Source organism: Hyla sarda, chromosome 1 (genome assembly GCF_029499605.1).
Source record: "Hyla sarda isolate aHylSar1 chromosome 1, aHylSar1.hap1, whole genome shotgun sequence".
NCBI classification, from domain to species: Eukaryota; Metazoa; Chordata; class Amphibia; order Anura; family Hylidae; genus Hyla; species Hyla sarda.
Genome location: NC_079189.1, coordinates 606,725,829 through 606,750,649, shown reverse-complemented (window position 1 = coordinate 606,750,649; position 24,821 = coordinate 606,725,829). Strand labels below are relative to the sequence as shown.

The 24,821-nt window shown below is 44.7% G+C and overlaps 3 protein-coding genes across 3 annotated transcripts in view; all 3 read right to left on the bottom strand.

The window, feature by feature from the left end:
- The window catches only part of LOC130296437 (oocyte zinc finger protein XlCOF7.1-like), a 327,909-nt gene extending 325,559 nt beyond the window's left edge, over positions 1–2,350 (bottom strand). The window contains exons 1-3 of the mRNA XM_056547951.1: positions 2,177–2,350; positions 1,400–1,504; positions 1,048–1,197 (exon numbers count right to left, since the gene is read on the bottom strand). Coding sequence (XP_056403926.1) covers positions 1,048–1,197; positions 1,400–1,504; positions 2,177–2,191 — 270 coding nt within the window. The 5' untranslated portion in view covers positions 2,192–2,350. The remainder of the gene's footprint in view (positions 1–1,047; positions 1,198–1,399; positions 1,505–2,176) is intronic.
- LOC130296610 (zinc finger protein 345-like) overlaps positions 1–24,821 on the bottom strand; it is a 632,251-nt gene that overhangs the window by 237,771 nt on the left and 369,659 nt on the right. The gene's annotated exons all lie outside the window — the stretch shown is intronic.
- The window catches only part of LOC130296708 (zinc finger protein 260-like), a 473,195-nt gene that overhangs the window by 392,304 nt on the left and 56,070 nt on the right, over positions 1–24,821 (bottom strand). The gene's annotated exons all lie outside the window — the stretch shown is intronic.

Genomic DNA, 24,821 nt, shown 5'->3' with positions numbered 1-24,821 from the left:
TCACCTCTCCAGTCATCACCAGATCCCTCCATTACTGTATAATGTCCCAGCATTCCCAGCAGTGTCACCTCTCCAGTCATCACCAGACCCCTCCATTACTGTATAATGTCCCAGCATTCCCAGCAGTGTCACCTCTCCAGTTATCACCAGACCCCTCCATTACTGTATAATGTCCCAGCATTCCCAGCAGTGTCAACTCTCCAGTCATCACCAGACCCCTCCATTACTGTATAATGTCCCAGCATTCCCAGCAGTGTCACCTCTCCAGTCATCACCAGACCCCTCCATTACTGTATAATGTCCCAGCAGTGTCACCTCTCCAGTCATCACCAGACCCCTCCATTAGTGTATAATGTCCCACCATTCCCAGCAGTGTCACCTCTCCAGTCATCACCAGACCCCTCCATTACTGTATAATGTCCCAGCATTCCCAGCAGTGTCACCTCTCCAGTCATCACCAGATCCCTCCATTACTGTATAATGTCCCAGCATTCCCAGCAGTGTCACCTCTCCAGTCATCATCAGACCCCTCCATTACTGTATAATGTCCCAGCATTCCCAGCAGTGTCACCTCTCCAGTCATCACCAGACCCCTCCATTACTGTATAATGTCCCAGCATTCCCAGCAGTGTCACCTCTCCAGTCATCACCAGACCCCTCCATTACTGTATAATGTCCCAGCATTCCCAGCAGTGTCACCTCTCCAGTCATCACCAGACCCCTCCATTACTGTATAATGTCCCAGCAGTGTCACCTCTCCAGTCATCACCAGACCCCTCCATTACTGTATAATGTCCCAGCATTCCCAGCAGGGTCACCTCTCCAGTCATCACCAGACCCCTCCATTACTGTATAATGTCCCAGCATTCCCAGCAGTGTCACCTCTCCAGTCATCACCAGACCCCTCCATTACTGTATAATGTCCCAGCAGTGTCACCTCTCCAGTCATCACCAGACCCCTCCATTACTGTATAATGTCCCAGCAGTGTCACCTCTCCAGTCATCACCAGACCCCTCCATTACTGTATAATGTCCCAGCAGTATCACCTCTCCAGTCAGGATCTTCTGTTCATCCATTTCCTCATGTATCAGGGAGTGAGGTGGGGGCCCCGGGATTGGACTCAGGGTTCTTCCCCCTCCTTCACACACAGGGGCCCGACGGCGTCCACTAGAGGACTTCTTCACTACTGTGTATTCCTGTGTATGGAGAGACACATTAATATGACTACATACATTCCCAGAATCCCTCACCTCTCCAGTCATATCCATCTGTAATTACATAGATAAGAATGAGGTCATGTGACATCACTCCCAGAATCCCTCACCTCTCCAGTCATATCCATCTGTTTTTACATAGATAAGAATGAGGTCATGTGACATCACTCCCAGAATCCCTCACCTCTCCAGTAAGCCAGAAGAGTATCTCTTGTGTGAAGTTTATGATCCTGTCGGCCATCTTGTTCCTGTTTCTCTCCATGGTTGATCGGTCATCCAGGAGAATTCTCTGTGGGGAAATCACATTATAAATATCCAGACTCAGGATTGTAATTTCTTAAGGACTTTTATAAGATAAGATGATCTATTTTGTGTGGTTCTCAGTATTAAGAACCAGAGGTCCTGAGAAGCGGCTGCAGAGGGTATCGCTATGTTGTGTCTCTTTCTTGAGGTTGGGTTTGTCCTTTATACTCACATAGATCTGAAGACAAGAACATAACATGGTGACACTTTCCTTTATATATTGGTGTTCATAATATAACCCCTTTATCAAAACCAGTTCAGAGGAAAAGTTGCCCATAGCAACCAATAAGATCGCTTCTTTCATTTTTAACAAGGCCTCTGGGCATCTCAGCAACTTTGCTTCTGGACAGGTTTTAAAACATCTCCCCCTTAGTGCCCATGGAGTAATACCTCATAGATATTGTCCAGGGGGAGATTTTCGGTCTCCCTATTGGTTGAACGTTTTATACAGGGGGGATATTTGATGGATAGACCCCGGTTTTATAAAACTGTTCCCAAGACAGAAAGGGGATAATCGAACTTGTTCTCGAAAGAAACTGGTGGAGAGAATATGGGGGTTTTCTCTCATGACGAACCCTCTCCGCACCATTTGTCTGAGGTCCAGGAGGCCCTATGACATTTGGTAAAGTATAAGTTGTATTAGTTTTATCAATCTAACCTTATGGTAACACATCAAGTAATGTACTGAACTGGCTTAATGTAGATATCTCCAGGATCGGATGAAATACACCCAAGAGTTCTTAGAGAACTAAGTTCAGTAATTTCTATGATATTCATGATATTTAGAGATTCTCTGGTGTCTGGTATTAAGCCGAAGGACTGGTGCAAGGCGAATGTGGTGCCAATCTTCAAAAAGGGCTCTAGGTCTTCCCCAGGTAATTATAGACCAGTGAGTTTAACATGCATTGTGGGAAAACTGTTTGAAGGATAATAGTATTATAAGTGATAGCCAGCATGGGTTTACTAAGGATAGAAGTTGTCAAACTAATCTTATTTGCTTTTATTAAGATGTGAGTAGAAGCCTTGACAGAGGAATGGCTGTGGATATAGGGGGAGATTTATCAAAACCTGTGCTGAGGAAAAGTTGACCAGTTGCCCATAACAACCAATGAGATCGCTTCTTTCATTTCTAAAGAGGCCTGTGAAAATGAAAGAAGCGATCTGATTGGTTGCTATGAGCAACTCAGAAAGTTTTCTTCAGCACAGGCTTTGATAAATCTCCCCCATAGTGTTTTTGGATCTTGCAAAAGCATTTGATACTGTCCCTCATAGACGTCTGATAGGTAAGTTAAGGTCTTTGGGCTTAGAAACTTAAGTTTGTAACTGGATTGAACACTGTCTTCAAGAGTTCAAGAGGAATAATTTTGGTCAGGAAACTGTTGCCTTCTGTAATTTTATCTATCAAGCAGAATTCAAGTGGAATTTCCATGCAAAAATGAAGAGGAATGAAGGAGGAGGCTATTTAATCTACTTTTCGGAATTCCGCTTGAATTCCGCTTGAAAACGATGTCGGGCAGAATTTTTTTTTAGTATCAAACATATCAAGTTTATTGAAATAAAGCAAGTAAGAAGGAGTCATTCATTGCATAGTTCGGGTTGCAAAGAAATTTAAAAATAATAGAATTTCCTCTGTAGAATACAGCTGCTAATAAGTACTCAAAGGATTGATATTTTTAAATAGAAGTAATTTAACTTTCTGACACCCCTTTAACCCCTTAAGGACGCAGGAGGTAAATGTACGTCCTGGTGCGGTGGTACTTAACGCACCAGGACGTACATTTACGTCCTGTGCATAACCGTGGGTATCGGAGCGATGCCCGTGTTATGCGCGACTGATCCCGGCTGCTGATCGCAGCCAGGGACCCGCCGGCAATGGCCGACGCCCGCGATCTCGCGGGCGTCCGCCATTAACCCCTCAGATGCCAGGATCAATACAGATCCCGGCATCTGCGGCAGTACGCGATTTCAATGAATGATCGGATCGCCCGCAGCGCTGCTGCGGGGATCCGATCATTCAGAACGCCGCACGGAGGTCCCCTCACCTTCCTCTGTCCGGCTCCCGGCATCTTCTGCTCTGGTCTGAGATTGAGCAGACCAGAACAGAAGATGACCGATAACACTGATCTGTTCTATGTCCTATACATAGAACAGATTAGTATTAGCAATCATGGTATTGCTATGAAGAGTCCCCTATGGGGACTAATCAAGTGTAAAGAAAAAATGTAAAAAAATGTAAAAGTAAAAGAAAAGTGAAAAATCCCCTCCCCCAATAAAAAAATAAAACGTCCGTTTATTCCTATTTTACCCCCAAAAAGCGTAAAAAATTAATTTAATAGACATATTTGGTATCGCCGCATTCCTAAATGTCCGACCTATTAAAATAAAATGTTAATGATCCCGTACGGTGAACAGCGTGACCGTAAAAAAAAAAAGTACAAAATTGCTACTTTTTAATACATTTTATTTAAAAAAAATAATAAAAAATGTATTAAAAGTTTTTTATATGCAAATGTGGTATTAAAAAAAAGTGCAGATTATGGCGCAAAAAATGAGCCCCCATACCGCCGCTTATACGGAAAAATAAAAAAGTTAGAGGTCATCAAAATAAAGGGATTATAAACGTACTAATTTGGTTAAACAGTTTGTGATTTTTTTTAAGTGCAACAAGAATTTCCCCACAAAAATAGTGTTTTTTGGTTGCGCCATACATTTTATGATATAATGAGTTAAGTCATTACAAAGGACAACTGGTCGCGCAAAAAACAAGCCCTCATACTAGTCTGTGGATGAAAATATAAAAGAGTTATGATTTTTAGAAGGCGAGGAGGAAAAGGGGTTAAAGGGGTACTCCCACGGAAGACTTTTTTTTTTTTTTAATCAACTGGTGCCAGAAAGTTAAACAGATTTGTAAATCACCTCTATTAAAAAAATCTTAATCCTTCCAGTACTTTTTAGGGGCTGTATACTAAAGAGAAATCAAAAAAAGAAATGCATTTCCTCTGATGTCATGACCGCAGTGCTCTCTTCTGACATCTGCTGTCCATGTTAGGAACTGTCCAGAGCAGAAGAAAATCCCCATAGCAAACATATGCTGCTCTGGACAGTTCCTAAAATGGACAGCAGAGATCAGCAGAGAGCACTGTGGTCATGACATCAGAGGAAATGCATTTCTTTTTTGGATTTCTCATTAGTATACAGCCCCTAAAAAGTACTGGAAGCATTAAAATTTTTTAAAAGAAGTGATTTACAAATCTGTTTAACTTTCTGGCACCAGTTGATTTAAAAAAAAAAAAAAAAAAGTTTTCCACAGGAGTACCCCTTTAACCCTTAAGGACACAGGGTTTTTCCGTTTTTGCACTTTTGTTTTTTCCTCCTTACCTTTTAAAAATCATAACCCTTTCAATTTTCCACCTAAAAATCCATATTATGGCTTATTTTTTGCGTCGCCAATTCGACTTTGCAGTGACATCAGTCATTTTACCCAAAAATGCACGGCGAAACAGAAAAAAAAAATCATTGTGCGACAAAATCGAAAAAAAAACCATTTTGTAATTTTTGGAGGCTTCCGTTTCTACGCAGTGCATACTTCGGTAAAAATTACACCTTATCATTATTCTGTAGGTCCATACGGTTAAAATGATACCCTACTTATATAGGTTTGATTTTGTCGCACTTCTGGAAAAAATCATAACTACATGCAGGAAAATTTATACGTTTAAAAATGTCATCTTCTGACCCCTATAACTTTTTTATTTTTCCACGTATGGGGCGGTATAAGGACTCATTTTTTGCGCCGTGATCTGAAGTTTTTATCGGTATGATTTTTGTTTTGATCTGACTTTTTGATCACTTTTTATTAATTTTTTTAATGGTATAAAAAGTGACCAAAATACGCTTTTTTGGACTTTGGAATTTTTTTGCGCGCACGCCATTGACCGTGCGGTTTAATTAATGATATATTTTTATAGTTCGGACATTTACGCACGCGGCGATACCACATGTTTATTTATTTATTTTTTTTACACTGTTTTATTTTTTTTATGGGAAAAGGGGGGTGATTCAAACTTTTATTAGGGAAGGTTAAATGACCTTTATTAACACTTTTTTTTTACATTTTTTTTGCAGTGTTATAGGTCCCATAGGGACCTATAACACTGCACACACTGATCTCTCCCATAGGGACCTATAACACTGCACACACTGATCTCTCCCATAGGGACCTATAACACTGCACACACTGATCTCTCCCATAGGGACCTATAACACTGCACACACTGATCTCTCCCATAGGGACCTATAACACTGCACACACTGATCTCATATACTGATCATTGTTATCCCATAGGGACCTATAACACTGCACACACTGATCTCCTATGCTGATAACTGGCGTGTATTAACACGCCTGTGATCAGCATTATCGGCGCTTGACTGCTCCTGCCTGGATCTCAGACACGGAGCAGTAATTCATCGATCGGACACCGAGGAGGCAGGTAAGGGCCCTCCCGGTGTACGGTCAGCTGTTCGGGACGCCGCGATTTCACCAAGGTGGTCCCGAACAGCCCGACTGAGCAGCCGGGTCACTTTCAGTTTCACTTTAGAAGTGGCAGTCAGCTTTGACCGCCGCTTTTAAAGGGTTAATACCGCACATCGCCGCGATCGGCGATGTGTGGTAATAGCCGCGGGTCCCGGCCGTTGATGAGCGCCGGGACCGACGCGATATGATGCAGGATCGCGGCGCGATCCCGCTTCATATCGCGGGAGTCGGCGCAGGGCGTAAATATACGTCCTGCGTCGTTAAGGGGTTAACCCCTTAAGGACCAGGCCATTTCACACCTTAGGACCCGGCCATTTTTTGAACATCTGACCACTGTCACTTTAAACATTAATAACTCTGGAATGCTTTTAGTTATCATTCTGATTCCGAGATTGTTTTTTCGTGACATATTCTACTTTAACATAGTGGTAAAATTTTATGGTAACTAGCATCCTTTCTTGGTGAAAAATCCCAAAATTTGATGAAAAATTTGAAAATTTAGCATTTTTCTAACTTTGAAGCTCTCTGCTTGTAAGGAAAATGGATATTCCAAATAATTTTTTTTTTATTCACATTTCCAATATGTCTACTTTATGTTTGCATCATAAAATTGATGCGTTTTTACTTTTGGAAGACATCAGAGGGCTTCAAAGTTCAGTAGCAATTTTCCAATTTTTCACAAAATTTTCAAACTCACTATTTTTCAGGGACCAGTTCAGGTTTGAAGTGGATTTGAAGGGTCTTCATATCAGAAATACCCCACAAATGACCCCATTATAAAAACTGCACCCCCCAAAGTATTCAAAATGACATTCAGTCAGCATTTTAACCCTTTAAGTGTTTCACAGGAATAGCAGCAAAGTGAAGGAGAAAATTCACAATCTTCATTTTTTACACTCGCATGTTCTTGTAGACCCAATTTTTTAATTTTTACAAGGGGTAAAAGGAGAAAATGTATACTTATATTTGTAGCCCAATTTCTCTCGAGTAAGCACATACCTCATATGTCTATGTAAAGTGTTCGGTGGGCGCAGTAGAGGGCTCAGAAGCGAAGGAGCGACAAGGGGATTTTGGAGAGTACGTTTTTCTGAAATGGTTTTTGGGGGGCATGTTGCATTTAGGAAGCCCCTATGGTGCCAGAACCGCAAAAAAAAAACACAAGGCATACCATTTTGGAAACTAGACCCCTTGAGGAACGTAACAAGGAATAAAGTGAGCCTTAATACCCCACAGGGGTTTCACGACTTTTGCATATGTAAAAAAAATATATATTTTTTTTCACTAAAATGTGTGTTTCCCCCCAAATGTCACATTTTTGCAAGGGTTAATAGCAGAAAATACCCCCCAAAATTTGTAACCCCATCTCTTCTGAGTATGGAGGTACCCTATAAGTTGACCTGAAGTGCACTACGGGCGAACTACAATGCTCAGAAAAGAAGGAGTCATATTTGACTTTTCGAGAGCAAATTTTGCTCGGCGGGCATGTCGCATTTAGGAAGCCCCTATGGTGCCAGAACAGCAAAAAAAAAAACATGGCATACCATTTTGGAAACTAGACCCCTTGAGGAACGTAACAAGGAATAAAGTGAGCCTTAATACCCCACAGGGGTTTCACGACTTTTGCATATGTAAAAAAAAAAAATTTTTTTCACTTAAATGTGTTTCCCCCCAAATGTCACATTTTTGCGAGTGTTAATAGGAGAAAATACCCCCCCAAATTTGTAACCCCATCTCTTCTGAGTATGGAGGTACCCCATAAGTTGACCTGAATTGTACTACGGGCGAACTACAATGCTCAGAAGAGAAGGAGTCATATTTGGCTTTTTGAGAGCAAATTTTGCTTGGGGGGCATGTCGCATTTAGGAAGCCCCTATGGTGCCAGGACAGCAAAAAAAAAAAAAAACACATGGCATACCATTTTGGAAACTAGACCCCTTGGGGAACGTAGCAAGGAATAAAGTGAGCCTTAATACCCCACAGGGGTTTCACGACTTTTGCGTATGTAAAAAAAATAATAAAAAAAACACGTTTTCACTAAAATGTGTTTCCCCCCAAATTTCCCATTTTTGCAAGGGTTAATAGCAGAAAATACCCCCCACAATTTGTAACCCCATCTCTTCTGAGTATGGAGGTACCCCATAAGTTGACCTGAAGTGTAATGCAGGGGTGTACAATGCTAAGAAGAGAAGGAGTCACATTTGCAAACTTTGCTGAAATGGGGGGGACATGTCGCATTTAGGAAGCCTCTATGGTACCAGGACAGCAAAAGCAAAAAAAAAACACATGGCATACCATTTTGGAAACTAGACCCCTTGGGGAACGTAACAAGGAATTAAGTGAGCCTTAATACCCCACAGGGGTTTCACGACTTTTGCGTATGTAAAAAAATAAATTAAAAAAAACACATTTTCACTAAAATGTGTGTTTTCCCCCAAATTTCCCATTTTTGCAAGGGTTAATAGCAGAAAATACCCCCCACAATTTGTAACCCCATCTCTTCTGAGTATGGAGGTACCCCATAAGTTGACCTGAAGTGTAATGCAGGGGTGTACAATGCTCAGAAGAGAAGGAGTTACATTTGCAAACTTTGCTGAAATGGGGGGGGACGGGGGGGGGGGGACATGTCGCATTTAGGAAGCCCCTATGGTGCCAGGACAGCAAAAAAAAAAACACATGGCATACCATTTTGGAAACTAGACCCCTTGAGGAACGTAACAAGGGGGAAAGTAAGCCTTAATACCCCACAGGGGTTTCACGACTTTTGCATATGTAACAAAAAAAAAAATTTTCACTAAAATGTGAGTTTTCCCCAAAATTTAACATTTTTACAAGGGTTAATAGCAGAAAAGACGCCCCACAATTTGTAAATACATTTCTTTGGAGTAAGGACATACCTTATTTTTGGATGATAATGGCTCGGCGGATGCACAGCAGGTCTTGCTGGAGTGGGAGGGCAGTCAGGGGCCTTGAGCTTCATATGGAGCCAGGATGTGGGACCCCCCCTCAAGGAGCGTTAATGGGGGAGCACTGAGCCCTAAAATAGGGGAACACTATGGTGGACAACTGGGGTATACAGGTGGGGTACAGAGGCCCGTAATATGGGGTACAGTGGGCCAGAAAATTATAATAAAAAAGGATATATTCCCAGAATGATGACCCAGAGCATAGCCAAAACTAAAAAAAAAAATGCCCGCCCCAAACCCTATGCTCTGGGAATGTGATGTGTGGCCATCCCTAACCTGTTGCCTCAAATGCGCACCCGCTCAGGTGGAGAGAGAGCGCTGCGCATTTGAGGCAACATAAAAAAGTCCCCGATGATAGTGACTCAGTGACCTATGACCCATTTTTGAAAAAAACACCCCCAGAGGTCTTATCAGGTTTTTTTTTTTTTAAGGTTTTTGGGGCAATTTAGAGATTTACGGGGTTAAAAATTTGGAATGTACTCTGGACTTGGTACATTGGTCAAATTATGGAAAATTTACATTAAAAGGGAAAATTTAGGGCTCCATGGAAGTGTGATACTCCCTGAAGCAGCCTATGCAGAGGCCCGGATTATCTGGGCAAGTGTCACATTGATATGTGGTGTCCTTCCGAATCCCCCTCCTGAAACACACTCTGCATTTTTTCTGGGTTCGTCCCATCTTTCCAGTGGGGGGGGGGGGGGGGGGATCACACCTGGAAAGTGTTGGCCTGGGACGATCCTGGCGCCTATAACTCCAGACCCTTGGGAAGTCCGGCCTGATCTTTCCCGGTCAGCAAAGATCAGGAACCTTAGGACTTCTTCTTGGTACTGGAGGAATGCCCCTGTGTTGCCAGCGTACTGGGATAGTACAAAAGAGTTGTACATGGCAACCTGTACCAAGTAGACCGCAACTTTTTTGTACCATACCCGTGTTTTCCGCATGGTGTTATATGGCTTGAGGACTTGATCTGAGAGATCAACTCCCCCCATATACCGATTGTAGTCCAGAATACAATCGGGCTTGAGGACCGGTCCCTCGGTACCTCGCACAGGGACAGGGGTGCTGCCGTTCCCATGAATAGTGGTGAGCATAAGGACATCCCTCTTATCCTTATACTTCACCAACAACAGGTTATCATGGGTGATATATACCAGCATCCCTCTCTTCACATCCCTTGCCGCCAGATCCACGTCCGCTTGTGGGACTCACCCTTGGGGATAGGCGTCTGGACCAAATTTAGAGGGAGGCCTCTCTGGTTCCTCCGCACGGTCCCACAAGCGGACGTGGATCTGGCGGCAAGGGATGTGAAGAGAGGGATGCTGGTATAAAAGTTGTCCATGTACACGTGGTAACCCTTATCCAGCAATGGGTGCACAAGGTCCCAAACGATTTTCCCGCTAACACCCAGAGTGGGGGAACAATCTGGGGGTTCAATACGGGAATCTTGTCCCTCATACACTATAAACTTGAGAGTGTACCCGGAGGTACTCTCACAAAGTTTATAGAGCTTCATGCCATATCGCGCCCGCTTCGAGGGAATATACTGGCGGAAGATGAGTCTCCCCTTAAAACTGATGAGAGACTCATCTACAGAGAGGTACCTGAGCGGTACGTAGGCCTCCAAAAATTTGGCCCCAAAGTGATCGATGACCGGCCTCACTTTGTAAAGCCGGTCATGGGCGGGATCACCTCGGGGCGGACATGCCGCATTATCTGCACAATGCAGGCATTTCCGAATCGCCTCATACCGCTTCCGTGTCATCGCCATACTGTAAAGCGGGGTCTGATAGAGGATGTCCCAGCTCCAGTAATGACGAGCACTTGGTTTTTTGACCAGGCCCATATGCAGCGTGAGGCCCCAAAATGTCCTCATTTCCGCTGCATCAATGGCGCGCCATTCATTGGACCTGGCCAAAAACAAATCTGGGTGGTGGGCAATGAACTGCTGGGCGTACAAGTTCGTTTTCTCCACCATTAGATTGACCGTGCTGTCACTGATAAAAAACTTTAAAAAGTCCAGATCAGTGAAGCCAGCCGTGTCAATCCGGATTCCGGAGTCGCCAACAAACTCCGGAACCCGTGGCTGATAACCCTCTGGGGGGCTCCAGACAGGGTCATCGGAAGGGGGCTCCGATGCACTTGTCTGGGGGGCCGGACTCCTATTACGAGAGGCATCGCCACTCGTACTAGTGTCAGCCACTGGGTCACTCTCATGGGGGGGTGCGTGGCCTCGCCTGGCGGCGTCTCCGCCTCTGTACGGGGGACTCATCATCACTGCTAGATGATGAGGAGGGCGAAGAAGAACACAAAAAAGTAGGATCTTCCTCGTCCTCACTGGCAGATTCGGAGTCGGAGGCTAAAAAAGCGTAAGCCTCCACTGCCGAAAATGCCCGGCGGGCCATCGCCTTTTTTCTACGGTGGCGGGAGTGGTGTGGTGGGGAGGGTGTGTGTGCGGGGGGGGGGGGGGGGGGGTCAGGGAAGTGTGTAGTGTGTGGTGCTTGGTGTAAACTTACCGGAAAAAAAAAAAAGCTGCGCCCCCCCCCCAAAAAAAATGGGTGGCACTCGCAGCACCCTGAACCCCTAATAGGGCCCGGGGTCACACGGATCAGGTGACAGCGGCCCCTTGGGGACCTATTAGGGGGTCAGGGGGGGGTGTACTTTTTTTTCTTTTCTGTTTTTTCACTTTTTACTGTTTTTTACTTTATTTTGATTGCCTACCTGTCCCTGGAAAAAAGCTCACCCTGATCTAATGGGGTCCTCTTCTTCCTGGTGGTCTCCGATGCTCTGAGGGGGGATCCCGGACTTTATCTTCCTGCACTGCCCGCTGACTGAACTCAGTAAGCTCGCAGAGCGGGGAGAAGGAGCTGTTAACCCCTCCTCTGCCGCACTGCTATTGGCTGGACGATCGCCAGCCAATAGCAGCGTTGCTGGGGAGGTGACAGTATTGTCACCTCTCCCCAGCAATGGCAGGAAACTGGCGGTGTATCGTACACTGCCGATCACCATTTATTACCGGGTCATCAGGTCACAATTGACCCGAATGACCGGAAACGGCGCAGATCGCTGGCGTGAATTCGCTTGCGATCTGCGCCGATCGCCGACATGTGGGGGTCCCGGGACCCCCCTCGGCATTTGCACGGCATGCCTGCTGAACAATTTCAGCAGGCATTCAGTTCCGATCTCCGCCCGGCGGAGACCGGAATGACTCAGGACGTATGCATACATCCTGGGTCCTTAAGTACCAGGTACCCAAGACGTATGCATACGTCTTGGGTCCTGAACAGGTTAAAGGGGTACTCCGCCCCTGGCATTTTATCCCCTATCCAAAGGATAGGGGATAAGATGTCAGATTGCCGCGGTCCCGCTGCTGGGGACCCCGGGGATCGCCGCTGCGGCACCCCGCCATCATTATTGCACAGAGCGAGTTCGCTCTGTGCGTAATGACGGGCGATACAGGGGCCGGAGCAGCGTGACGTCATGGCTCCGCCCCTCATGACATCACGGCCCGTCCCCTTAATGCAAGTCTATGGCAGGGGGCGTGACGACCGCCACGCCCCCTCCCATAGACTTGTATTGACGGGGGCAGGCCGTGACATCACGGGGGGCGGGCCGTGACATCACGAGGGGCGGAGCCGTGACGTAACGATGCTCCGGCCCCTGTACTGCCCGTCATTACGTGCAAAGCGATCTCGCTCTGCGCAATAATGATAGCGGGGTGCTGCAGCAGCGATCCCCGGGGTCCCCAGCATCGGGACCCAGGCGATCTGACATCTTATCCCCTATCCTTTGGATAGGGGATAAGATGTCTAGGGGCAGAGTACCCCTTTAAAGCCTGTGAAGGAGCAAGAACGTTGTTGAAAAGGCGGTTCATAAATGGACCCCCTTGCTTACTTTTTTTGACTGTTGTTCAAAATCCATTTAATGATCTCACATACTGCCCCCCAAATCCATCAATCCTTCCATCTGTGATTGCTTCAGGGGGTACAAGGTACAACATTTATTTATAAATAAAGTTATACATATTCATTGAGAAAACATATTCTTAGTCTATTTTTGATGGTTTAGGGTGGGGTCACATGTAGCACATCCAAAAGGGGTTTCCCAAAACTCAATGCGGATGCACATTGTGTGACCCTACCCTTAAAAAAAACTAAAATGTTAAAGGGGCACATGGACATCAAAATTATTTACACTTTCATGAATATTAAACGATTAAATAATTACACAAAGGTCTGCTTTATAGCATTATGATTGTCTGTATTTTAAATAAAATAAGATAAAACAAAACACACACATTAAAGGGGTATTTCGGGGTATTTTATCCCCTATCCAAAGGATCCCCCACATTCTCCCTGCAGCACCCGCATTCTATGTGGGGACTGCGACTCTAGTTTCAGGACTGGCGATGTGACATCACGCCACGCCCCCTCCATTCAAGTCTATGGGAGGGGGCGTGGCGGACGCCACGCCCCCTCCCATAGACATGAATGGAGGGGGCGTGACGTCACGTCCCCAGTCCCGGAAAGACGGAGGTTTCCGAAACTAGAGATGATAAAATGTTTTTTCCCGTAATACCCCTTGAAGCCTGGTATTTTTATGATGGGATAAAGGAGTTTGAATGACCTGGAGTCAAAATTGGACACATAGGGGGAGATATATCAAAACCTGTCCAGAGGGAAAAGTTGCTGAGTTGCCCATAGCAACCAATCAGATCGCTCCTTTCATTTTTGAAAAGGCCTCTGAAAAATGAAAGCAGCGATCTGATTGGTTGCTATGGGCAACTCAGCAACTTCTCCTCTGGACAGGTTTGGAAAAATCTCCCCCATTGTGCATGAAGGTGACGTTTCACAACAAATGGCAAGTAAAAAATAAAAAATATGACAATATTTGTGCAATTAGATTCTGGTTTTACTCCTCTATTAAACATGTGTTTTACATTAAATTTGTAGAGTTTCAATTATTAACCTCTTAAGGACACAGGGCATACCTGTACGCCCTGAGTCCGCTCCCATTCTATAGCAGGTCGGGCCCGGCCTCTAACAATGGCCTCTAGCGCGTGGCACTAATCGCAGTGCTGCGGTTTATTAACCCTTTAGACGCAGCATTCAAAGTTGATTGCCACGTCTAAAGTGAAAGTAAACTACCCCCGGCTAGCACAGTGGGCTGTTCGGGACCGCCGCGGTGAAATCGCAGCGTCCCGAACAGCTGGAGGACACAAGGAGGGCCCCTACCTTCCTCCTCGCTGTCCGATCGACGAATGACTGCTCAGTGCCTGAGATCCAGGCATGAGCAGTCAAGCGGCAGAATCATTGATCAATGTTATCCTATGAGAAACCAGTGATCAGTGTAAAAGATCAGTGTGTGCAGTGTTATAGGTAACTATGGGATAACAATGATCAGTATAAGAGATCAGTGTGTGCAGTGTTATAGGTCCCTATGGGATAACAATGATCAATGTAAAAGATCAGTGTGTGCAGTGTTATAGGTCCCTATGGGATAATAATGATCCATGTAAAAGATCAGTGTGTGCAGTATTATAGGTCCCTATGGGATAATAATGATCAGTATAAGCGATCAGTGTGTGCAGTGTTATAGGTCCCTATGGGATAACAATGATCCATGTAAAAGATCAGTGTGTGCAGTGTTATAGGTCCCTATGGGATAATAATGATCCATGTAAAAGATCAGTGTGTGCAGTGTTATAGGTCCCTATGGGATAATAATGATCCATGTAAAAGATCAGTGTGTGCAGTGTTATAGGTCCCTATGGGAACCTAAGTGAATAAAGATCATTTAACTCCTCCCCTAATAAAAGTTTGTATCACCCCCTTTTCCTATTTAAAAAAAAAAAAGTGTAAATAAAAATAAACATATGTGGCATCGCCGCGTGCGTAAATGTCCGAATTATAAAAATATATCATTAATTAAACCGCACGGTCAATGGCGTACGCGCAAAAAAATTCCAAAGTCCAAAATAGTGTTTTTTTTGGTCACTTTTTATATCATGAAAAAATGAATAAAAAGCGATCAATAAGTCAGATCAATGCAAAAATGGTACCGCTAAAAACGTCAGATCACGGCGCAAAAAATGAGCCCTCATACTGCCCCATACACAGAAAAATAAAAAAGTTATAGGGGTCAGAAGATGACAATGTTAAACGTATACATTTTTCCGCATGTAGTTATGATTTTTTCCAGAAGTGCGACAAAATCACCTATATAAGTAGGGTATCATTTTAACCGTATGGACCTACAGAATAAAGATAAGGTGTCATTTTTACCAAAAAATGCACTGTGTAGAAATGGAAGCCGTCAAAATTTACAAAAGGGTGTTTTTTCTTCAATTTCGTCGCACAATGATTTTTTTTTCCATTTCGCCGTAGATGTTTGTGTAAAATGACTGATGTCATTACAAAGTAGAATTGCTGGCGCAAAAAATAAGCCATAATATGGATTTTTAGGTGCAAAATTTTAAGGGTTATGATGTTTAAAAGGTAAGGAGGAAAAAACGAAAGTGCAAAAACAGAAAAAACCCGGGTCCCCAAGGGGTTAAATTTACCAGCTACTTGCCAAAATATGCCAAAAATGTATATAGTTGGCAAGGTTGGCACCTGTTTCCCTGCCGATCCATAGTTTGGTCCAGGCCGGATCCAGTTGGGTATTATGGAGGGGCCCTAACTCTTTCTATTTCCACCCGTAGGTCAGTGGCCCAAACGGTGTTTAACCCCTTAAATTCATCAGTTACTTAATCAAAATGCATATTTTTTCATCCATTGTTTAATATTGTTTTTTTTTTTTCAAGTAAAACACAATCTAGATTTTTTTTTTATTAATCTGATTGTTCCCAAATAATATTTAAACATTTATGTATAAAAAATAAAAATAAATTAAAAAAACAGATTAGAGGAGAAAAGGTTTATTTGTCATAATAATGTATAAGAAACCAACTTCAGCCTCGTAGTCAGGGGTCCAATCCATACACCCTGATGTCTCCATCATAAAAATAAAGGGGGAAGTCGGTCCGGCCCTGCTTACCCGATCCAGGGCAACATGTATGGAACATTCACCTGCCCGGAACTACATGTCCCAAGCGTCAGGCGATAGGATGTCCACATCACATGACCTGAGGACAAGGGCGGCGCTGTATGTAGAGGAGAGCGACCATGTATTCCTAATCTATAACAAACATCCCCAATAATCCTGATCTGACAGCGACCGCACAAACATACCTGTGTCTGCACAGGAGAAGAGTGCTTACAGGACCTGCAGTGATGTCACAGTCATGTGATCAGTCACATGGAGGAGGAGGAGGAGTCACATGATCAGGGGCTGCTGCTCTAGGCTCATCTGCTCAGTGTATGCAGGACTCTGCTGTGCTGGTTGTGATCGCTGCTGGATGAGCTGAAGTTATGTGTATGCAGCAGAGCTGTGTGTGTGTGATGTGCGTGGTGCAGAGCTGTGTATGTGTGTGTTATATATGTCTGCAGCAGAGCTGTGTGTAATGTGCATGTAGCTGAGCTGTATGTGTACACAGTAGAGCTGTATATGTGTAATGTACATGTAGCTGAGCTGTATGTGTACACAGTAGAGCTGTATATGTGTAATGTGCATGTAGCTGAGCTGTATGTGTACACAGTAGTGCTGTATATGTGTAATGTACATGTAGCTGAGCTGTATGTGTACACAGTAGTGCTGTATATGTGTAATGTGCATGTAGCTGAGCTGTATATGTGTAATGTACATGTAGCTGAGCTGTATGTGTACACAGTAGAGCTGTATATGTGTAATGTGCATGTAGCTGAGCTGTATGTGTACACAGTAGAGCTGTATATGTGTAATGTACATGTAGCTGAGCTGTATGTGTACACAGTAGAGCTGTATATGTGTAATGTGCATGTAGCTGAGCTGTATGTGTACACAGTAGAGCTGTATATGTGTAATGTACATGTAGCTGAGCTGTATGTGTACACAGTAGAGCTGTATATGTGTAATGTACATGTACATGTAGCTGAGCTGTATGTGTACACAGTAGAGCTGTATATGTGTAATGTACATGTAGCTGAGCTGTATGTGTACACAGTAGTGCTGTATATGTGTAATGTACATGTAGCTGAGCTGTATGTGTACACAGTAGAGCTGTATATGTGTAATGTGCATGTAGCTGAGCTGTATGTGTACACAGTAGAGCTGTATATGTCTAATGTACATGTAGCTGAGCTGTATGTGTACACAGTAAGGCTGTATACGTGTAATGTACATGTAGCTGAGCTGTATGTGTACACAGTAGAGCTGTATATGTGTAATGTACATGTAGCTGAGCTGTATGTGTACACAGTAGAGCTGTATATGTGTAATGTACATGTAGCTGAGCTGTATGTGTACACAGTAGAGCTGTATATGTGTAATGTACATGTAGCTGAGCTGTATGTGTACACAGTAGAGCTGTATATGTGTAATGTACATGTAGCTGAGCTGTATGTGTACACAGTAGTGCTGTATATGTGTAATGTACATGTAGCTGAGCTGTATGTGTACACAGTAGAGCTGTATATGTGTAATGTACATGTAGCTTGTTACGCCGAGCGCTCCGGGTCCCCGCTCCTCCCCGGAGCACTCGCTACACTCTCGTTACTGCAGCGCCCCGGTCAGATCCACTGACCGGGTGCGCTGCGATACCGCCTCCAGCCGGGATGCGATTCGCGATGCGGGTGGCGCCCGCTCGCGATGCGCACCCCGGCTCCCGTACCTGACTCGCTCTCCGTCGGTCCTGTCCCGGCGCGCGCGGCCCCGCTCCCTAGGGCGCGCGCGCGCCGGGTCTCTGCGATTTAAAGGGCCACTGCGCCGCTGATTGGCGCAGTGGTTCTAATTAGTGTGTTCACCTGTGCACTCCATATATATACCTCACTTCCCCTTCACTCCCTCGCCGGATCTTGTTGCCCTTGTGCCTAGTGAAAGCGTTCCCTTGTGTGTTCCTAGCCTGTGTTCCAGACCTCCTGCCGTTGCCCCTGACTACGATCCTTGCTGCCTGCCCCGACCTTCTGCTACGTCCGACCTTGCTTCTGTCTACTCCCTTGTACCTCGCCTATCTTCAGCAGTCAGAGAGGTTGAGCCATTGCTAGTGGATACGACCTGGTCACTACCGCCGCAGCAAGACCATCCCGCTTTGCGGCGGGCTCTGGTGAATACCAGTAGTGACTTAGAACCGATCCACTAGCACGGTCCACGCCAATCCCTCTCTGGCACAGAGGATCCACCTCCTGCCAGCCGGCATCGTGACATAGCTGAGCTGTATGTGTACACAGTAGAGCTGTATATGTGTAATGTACATGTAGCTGAGCTGTATGTGTACACAGTAGAGCTGTATATGTGTAATGTACATGTAGCTGAGCTGTATGTGTACACAGTAGAGCTGTATATGTGTAATGTACATGTAGCTGAGCTGTATGTGTACACAGTAGTGCTGTATATGTGTAATGTACATGTAGCTGAGCTGTATGTGTACACAGTAGAGCTGTATATGTGTAATGTACATGTAGCTTGTTACGCCGAGCGCTCCGGGTCCCCGCTCCTCCCCGGAGCACTCGCTACACTCTCGTTACTGCAGCGCCCCGGTCAGATCCACTGACCGGGTGCGCTGCGATACCGCCTCCAGCCGGGATGCGATTCGCGATGCGGGTGGCGCCCGCTCGCGATGCGCACCCCGGCTCCCGTACCTGACTCGCTCTCCGTCGGTCCTGTCCCGGCGCGCGCGGCCCCGCTCCCTAGGGCGCGCGCGCGCCGGGTCTCTGCGATTTAAAGGGCCACTGCGCCGCTGATTGGCGCAGTGGTTCTAATTAGTGTGTTCACCTGTGCACTCCATATATATACCTCACTTCCCCTGCACTCCCTCGCCGGATCTTGTTGCCCTTGTGCCTAGTGAAAGCGTTCCCTTGTGTGTTCCTAGCCTGTGTTCCAGACCTCCTGCCGTTGCCCCTGACTACGATCCTTGCTGCCTGCCCCGACCTTCTGCTACGTCCGACCTTGCTTCTGTCTACTCCCTTGTACCTCGCCTATCTTCAGCAGTCAGAGAGGTTGAGCCATTGCTAGTGGATACGACCTGGTCACTACCGCCGCAGCAAGACCATCCCGCTTTGCGGCGGGCTCTGGTGAATACCAGTAGTGACTTAGAACCGATCCACTAGCACGGTCCACGCCAATCCCTCTCTGGCACAGAGGATCCACCTCCTGCCAGCCGGCATCGTGACATAGCTGAGCTGTATGTGTACACAGTAGAGCTGTATATGTGTAATGTACATGTAGCTGAGCTGTATGTGTACACAGTAGAGCTGTATATGTGTAATGTGCATGTAGCTGAGCTGTGTGTGGACACAGTAGAGCTGTTTATGTGTAATGTACATGTAGCTGAGCTGTATGTGTACACAGTAAGGCTGTATACATATAGCTGAGCTGTATGTGTACACAGTAGAGCTTTATATGTGTAATGTATCTTTGGTTGGAGGCTGCCTATCTATATAAGGTCTCACAGCTGACAATGTATAGCAGAGCAAACACCAAGCCATGAGTAAGAAATAACTGCCTGTAGAGCTCAAACAGGCTTTCTGGATACATTGTATATAGTGACCGGGGGTGAAGACTTTCTGGATACATTGCATATAGTGACCGGGCTTGAAGACTTTCTGTATACATTGTATATAGTGACCTGGGGTGAAGACTTTCTGGATACATTGTATATAGTGACCGGGGGTGAAGACTTTCTGGATACATTGTATATATTGACCTGGGGTGAAGACTTTCTGGATACATTGTATATAGTGACCACGGGGGGACTGAAGACTTTCTGTATACATTGCATATAGTGACCGGGCTTGAAGACTTTCTGTATACATTGTATCTAGTGACCTGGGGTGAAGACTTTCTGCTTGCCTTTCTATAGACCTGTAGACCTGACCTCTTGGTTTCTTTCAACACCCACCAGCAGTCTACTTTTGTTACTATTGCTTATTTTTATATGTATAATTTGGATTTGCTCTATTCTTTTATTGACTTTATTTTTGGTATGAACTTTTGCTAATAATCAGAGATGGCTCTCCTATCAGGCGAGCTGGGCTGCTGCCTAAGGCCTCGCACTGAAGGGGGGGCGCGCAGCCGCCTGAGTGGCGATGCGTACAATGTGCACATCATCACTCTGCAATGCTGGGTCCGGGACATATTTAACTATAAGCGTGTCTTACAGATGCACCTTTGTTTAAATGCGGTGCCAGGCTGGTTGTCAGAGCGAAGAGCCATTGTCCCCGTAAACTGTCAATCACTCTTGTGGCCGCCTGCAATGTGCTGGCAGTCACAAGAGGCCAGAGCATCGTTCCTCTGCACTCCGGTCTGTGCTTAGCACATGAGTGAGCACAAACTGTGAACTACAGGAGCCAATTGAGTATCTTTGCTTTTATTTTTTTTTACTCTTGTACTTCCTAAACGGGGCAACTATTTCCACCACCTAAATGGGGCTGCTGATTTTACTAACTAAAGGGGGCTGCTGCTGATTTTACTAACTAAAGGGGGCTGCTGCTGCTTCTACTTCCTAAAGGGAGCTGCTGCTGCTTCTACTTCCTAAAGGGAGCTGCTGCTGCTTCTACTTCCTAAAGGGGGCTGCTGATTTTACTAACTGCCTAAAAGGGGCTTCAGTTACTACTGTCTAAAAGGGGCTGCTAATACTACTAGTGCCTAAAGGAGGCTGCTGCTACCACTTTCTAAAGGGAGCTGCTGCTACTATTGTTTAAAGAGGGCTACTACTACTACTGTCTAAAGGCGGGTACTATTTCTTTTACTTAAAAGGGGCTGATGATTTTACTCCCTAAAGGGGGCTGCTTCTACTATATGCTGGGGGCTGCTACTACTATATAGGGGGACCTACCTACAGGTGACACCTACTTACTTGAGACACCTGCATAATGAAGAAACCATGTAAGGAGAATCTATCTACCCTTCCCCAAACCCACGTATATCTACCCACGTATATCTACACTCGTGTTATTATTACTGTATAGAGCGCTAAAGGTGCTAGAAAAGTCTAAAATGTTTGTCTGGCAGGTTCTGTGGAGTTGTGGCTGAAAGAAATCATCATGACGGTCTGGGCTGTATAGAGAAGAAAAAGGAAAGTGATCAGAGAAGACGTCACCTGATGTAACTGTATTTAATCACTTATATGGTCTATAGAGCCGGGGTCACTACTGTCTGTGTATAGCGGTGTTATAATGAGTAGTTATGGTGTGGTACAAAAATGTGTCTCTTGTATAGTGGTGTTATTGGTGATACTGGTCTGTGTATAGCGGTTTTATCCAGTACTAGCCGAGTACCTGGCGCTGCCTGGTTTTTTCTTTCTAATCCTTGTTGGGGAGGAAAATCAACAAAGGAGGAAGCTTTTGACTTCATATCCCATCCTCATATATTGTTGCCATATCCCGTCCTTATGTTTATATCTTATCCCCATATCCCGTCCCTATATCCTATCCTATTGTCCAGTCCTCATATATTGTTGCCATATCCCAACCCCATATCCCGTCCTCATATCAATGTCCTCATATCTCAACCTCATATCCCATCCTCAGGTGGGACTGATTTGTGAGGAAGATATTGTAAGCTGAAAATAGACGGGGATGTGGCTTAGTGGGACTGGGCATGATTTGCAAGCCAGACCGTTGCACAAAAAGGGTAGAAAATAAAAGGGTGGGGCGTAAACAGTGGGCGTGTTTTTATGAGATGGGGTGTGGCTTGCAAGCCGGACTGACACATTTACCAGGAGATGCAGAGCAGAGCTTGTGGAATAAGGTACTGGAAGTCCCATATACTTGCATGGCACTTGAAACAAAAACCCATCTTTTATATAAGGGTGTAGGTAAGGGTTAATTTAACTATTATATATTTTTATTTGACATATAAGTAATATGTGACCAGGTATTATTGAAATATCTCCAGCCGTACAGAAGTTATTCCCGAACATGCATTTCCCGTAGATTTGCATGAGACTTTAAACAAAAACCCCGACCCTCACAAACGGGGGTAGTTAAGAGTTAATTTACGTATCCTATATTTTTAGTGGACATTTAAGTAACATGTGACCAAGTATTATGGAAATATCTCCAGCCGTTTGGAAGTTATGCAGTAACATATATTTCCCATAGACTTTTATGGGACTTTAAACTAAAACCCCCGCCCCTGGCAAATGAGGGTTAGTAAGGTTTAAATTACCTATCATATGTTTCTTATTGACATATAAGTAACATGTGGCCAAGATTCATGTTAATATCTTTAGCCGTTTGGACGTGATGCTGGAACATACACACTTACATACACACATTGAGTTTTATATATATAGATTTGTGTGGTAGTATTATCCGGTCACTATATCGTGGTCATGGGGTGGTGCAATTTTTTGTCCCTTGCATAGTGGTGTTATTGGTCTCTGTATAGTGTTTTATATCTAAAGGGGTACTTTGCTGCCCCAGCATTTGGAACATTTTGTTCTGAATGCTTGGAGGGGGGCTGTGGGGTCATGACACCATAGCCACGCACCTTGTGATGGCACACCACGCCCCTCAATGCAAGTCTATGGGAGGGGGCGTGGCAGCAGTTATGCCCCCTCCCATAGACTTGCATTGAGGGGGTGTGGCATGACATACCAAGGGGCGTGATCGTGATGTAATGACCCCTGTCGCCAGCACCTAGTGTTCTAAACAAACTTTGGGTGATGCACAGAGATCGTGGGGATCCCAGCGGTGGGGCCCCCGCAAGCAGACATCTTAACCTATCCTTTAGGGGATAAGATGTTTAGGGGCGGAGCACCCCTTTAATAACAGTATGTTGGTAGTAGTCCTACAGTAGTAATATGTCGTCCTGGTGTGGAGGTATTATTTTATGTTTTTAAATACCCAACCCGTGAGAAAATCCTATGTGCGCCCCTGGTGAGCCGGGGCCCGAGGCCTCGTGATCAATTTTCACAAAGTCTATAGCCGCTAATAGAACTCTAGGCTTATATGTATTATGATCGTGTCATCAATGTTGTTGAATGTTTTGATTCTATGATTTTCACTTTTACCTTTTGCATGTATATTTAGTCCACAATATGACAGGTTTCTTAGGTGTATATATGTGTGTGTGTGTGTGTGTATGTGTGTATATATATATATATATATATATATATATATATATATATATATATATGTTTATTATAAGACACACACTAGCACTTAAACTCTACTAAAATGAAATGAAGTCCTGTGCTTCTTAGTTGGTCCATTGACAGTCATCACTGTAATGGCGGTGGTGGTCTTACTTTTCATTTGTGGGAAATTTGGTTATGATACCGTTCTGTAGACACGTTATGAGATGTCCCCTTATTGCCGTGTGGTCATATGTCACCTCTGGGTCTCCGTCCTTCGCCAGCAACTCATAAGCAAAAGCGATGGCAAACACTCCACAGTCATAGCTATTACTCTGCTGGTCTACGTCCAGAAGGTGCAGATGATTAAGGGGCTCGTGTACCACTCCACTGTATAGGTTTGTTATCTGGTCACATATGGAAGGTGACAGATTCTGGGTCTTTATGCTGTCGGCCACCATGATCTTTCCATTTCTATAGCAGGTGGTTATCCAATGCATTCTTTCCCAATCGTTATGGATCTGAACGGCATCTCTTGTTACCTCATACCCGGGCACAAGGACAGCGGCCACAGGCTGGAGGCCATCGGAGTCGGGGAATTGCCTTTGGAGGAGATCTTGAGCCATTTTGATGATCTCATCATGTAACCTGTGGTGTATTTTAGTTTTGTACAATCCTAGGCCGACATTGGTATATGTATGTATGTTCTTCTTTAATATTCTCCCACTACTGTACACAAGACACCGCATATACCCCTCCCACACTCCATCCATGGTTTATAGAGCAGGGACTCTCCATAGAGAATGCATGAAGCGCTGGTCCACTCTCTTTATTTCAGGGACATTACTCCTCCATTCTGGTGATCCCCTCGGTCAGACCCCACTGATCACTGGATATCCTCTAATAATGTTATCAGCAGGTCTCCTAGTTTTGAGGGACCTCCTATACTGCAAACAGACTGACAACAACCCTCATTATCACCTCCACAGCCCATATAGAGACTGTGTGTTATATATATATATATATATATATATATATACACACAGGCATATCAGTAGTAAAATTGCAATTTTCGTTTTCCCCAAACTACACTTCATCTACTCCAGGAAAATAAATTTAGGGAACACCTGTCTGTTCCAAATGTCCACTTCACCCTATACACCTTCCCTATGGGGTGCACTGTTTGTAGTATTCTCACATATGGATGTTCCTTTCTTGTATTTTCCTCTGAATGTATGTAACTGTCAGGTCTATATGAAACATCGGACTCAAATGCGAAGAGTTCTCCCTCATGAGCTCTGTCGTATTTCCAGGCGACAATTCGGAGTCACATGTTAGTTATTCACAGAATAATGAAGCAGAGGATAGGTAGAAAATTGCAATTTTCCTAAACTATCCTTCATCAATTCCTGGAATATACATTTTGGAAACACCTGTGCGTTCAAAATGTCCTCTTTACCCCTATACCCATTCCTCAGGGTGGGTACTTTCTGTAATGGTGCCACATGTGGGTGTTTCTTTTTTGTATTTTCCTCTGAATGTATGTAATAGTCAGCTACTGATATGCCATAGGCCTCAAATGCAAACAGACCTCTATGACTTCTTAGCCTTGTTGTGCGCCCGTCCAGCACGTTACCCCATATGTGGATGT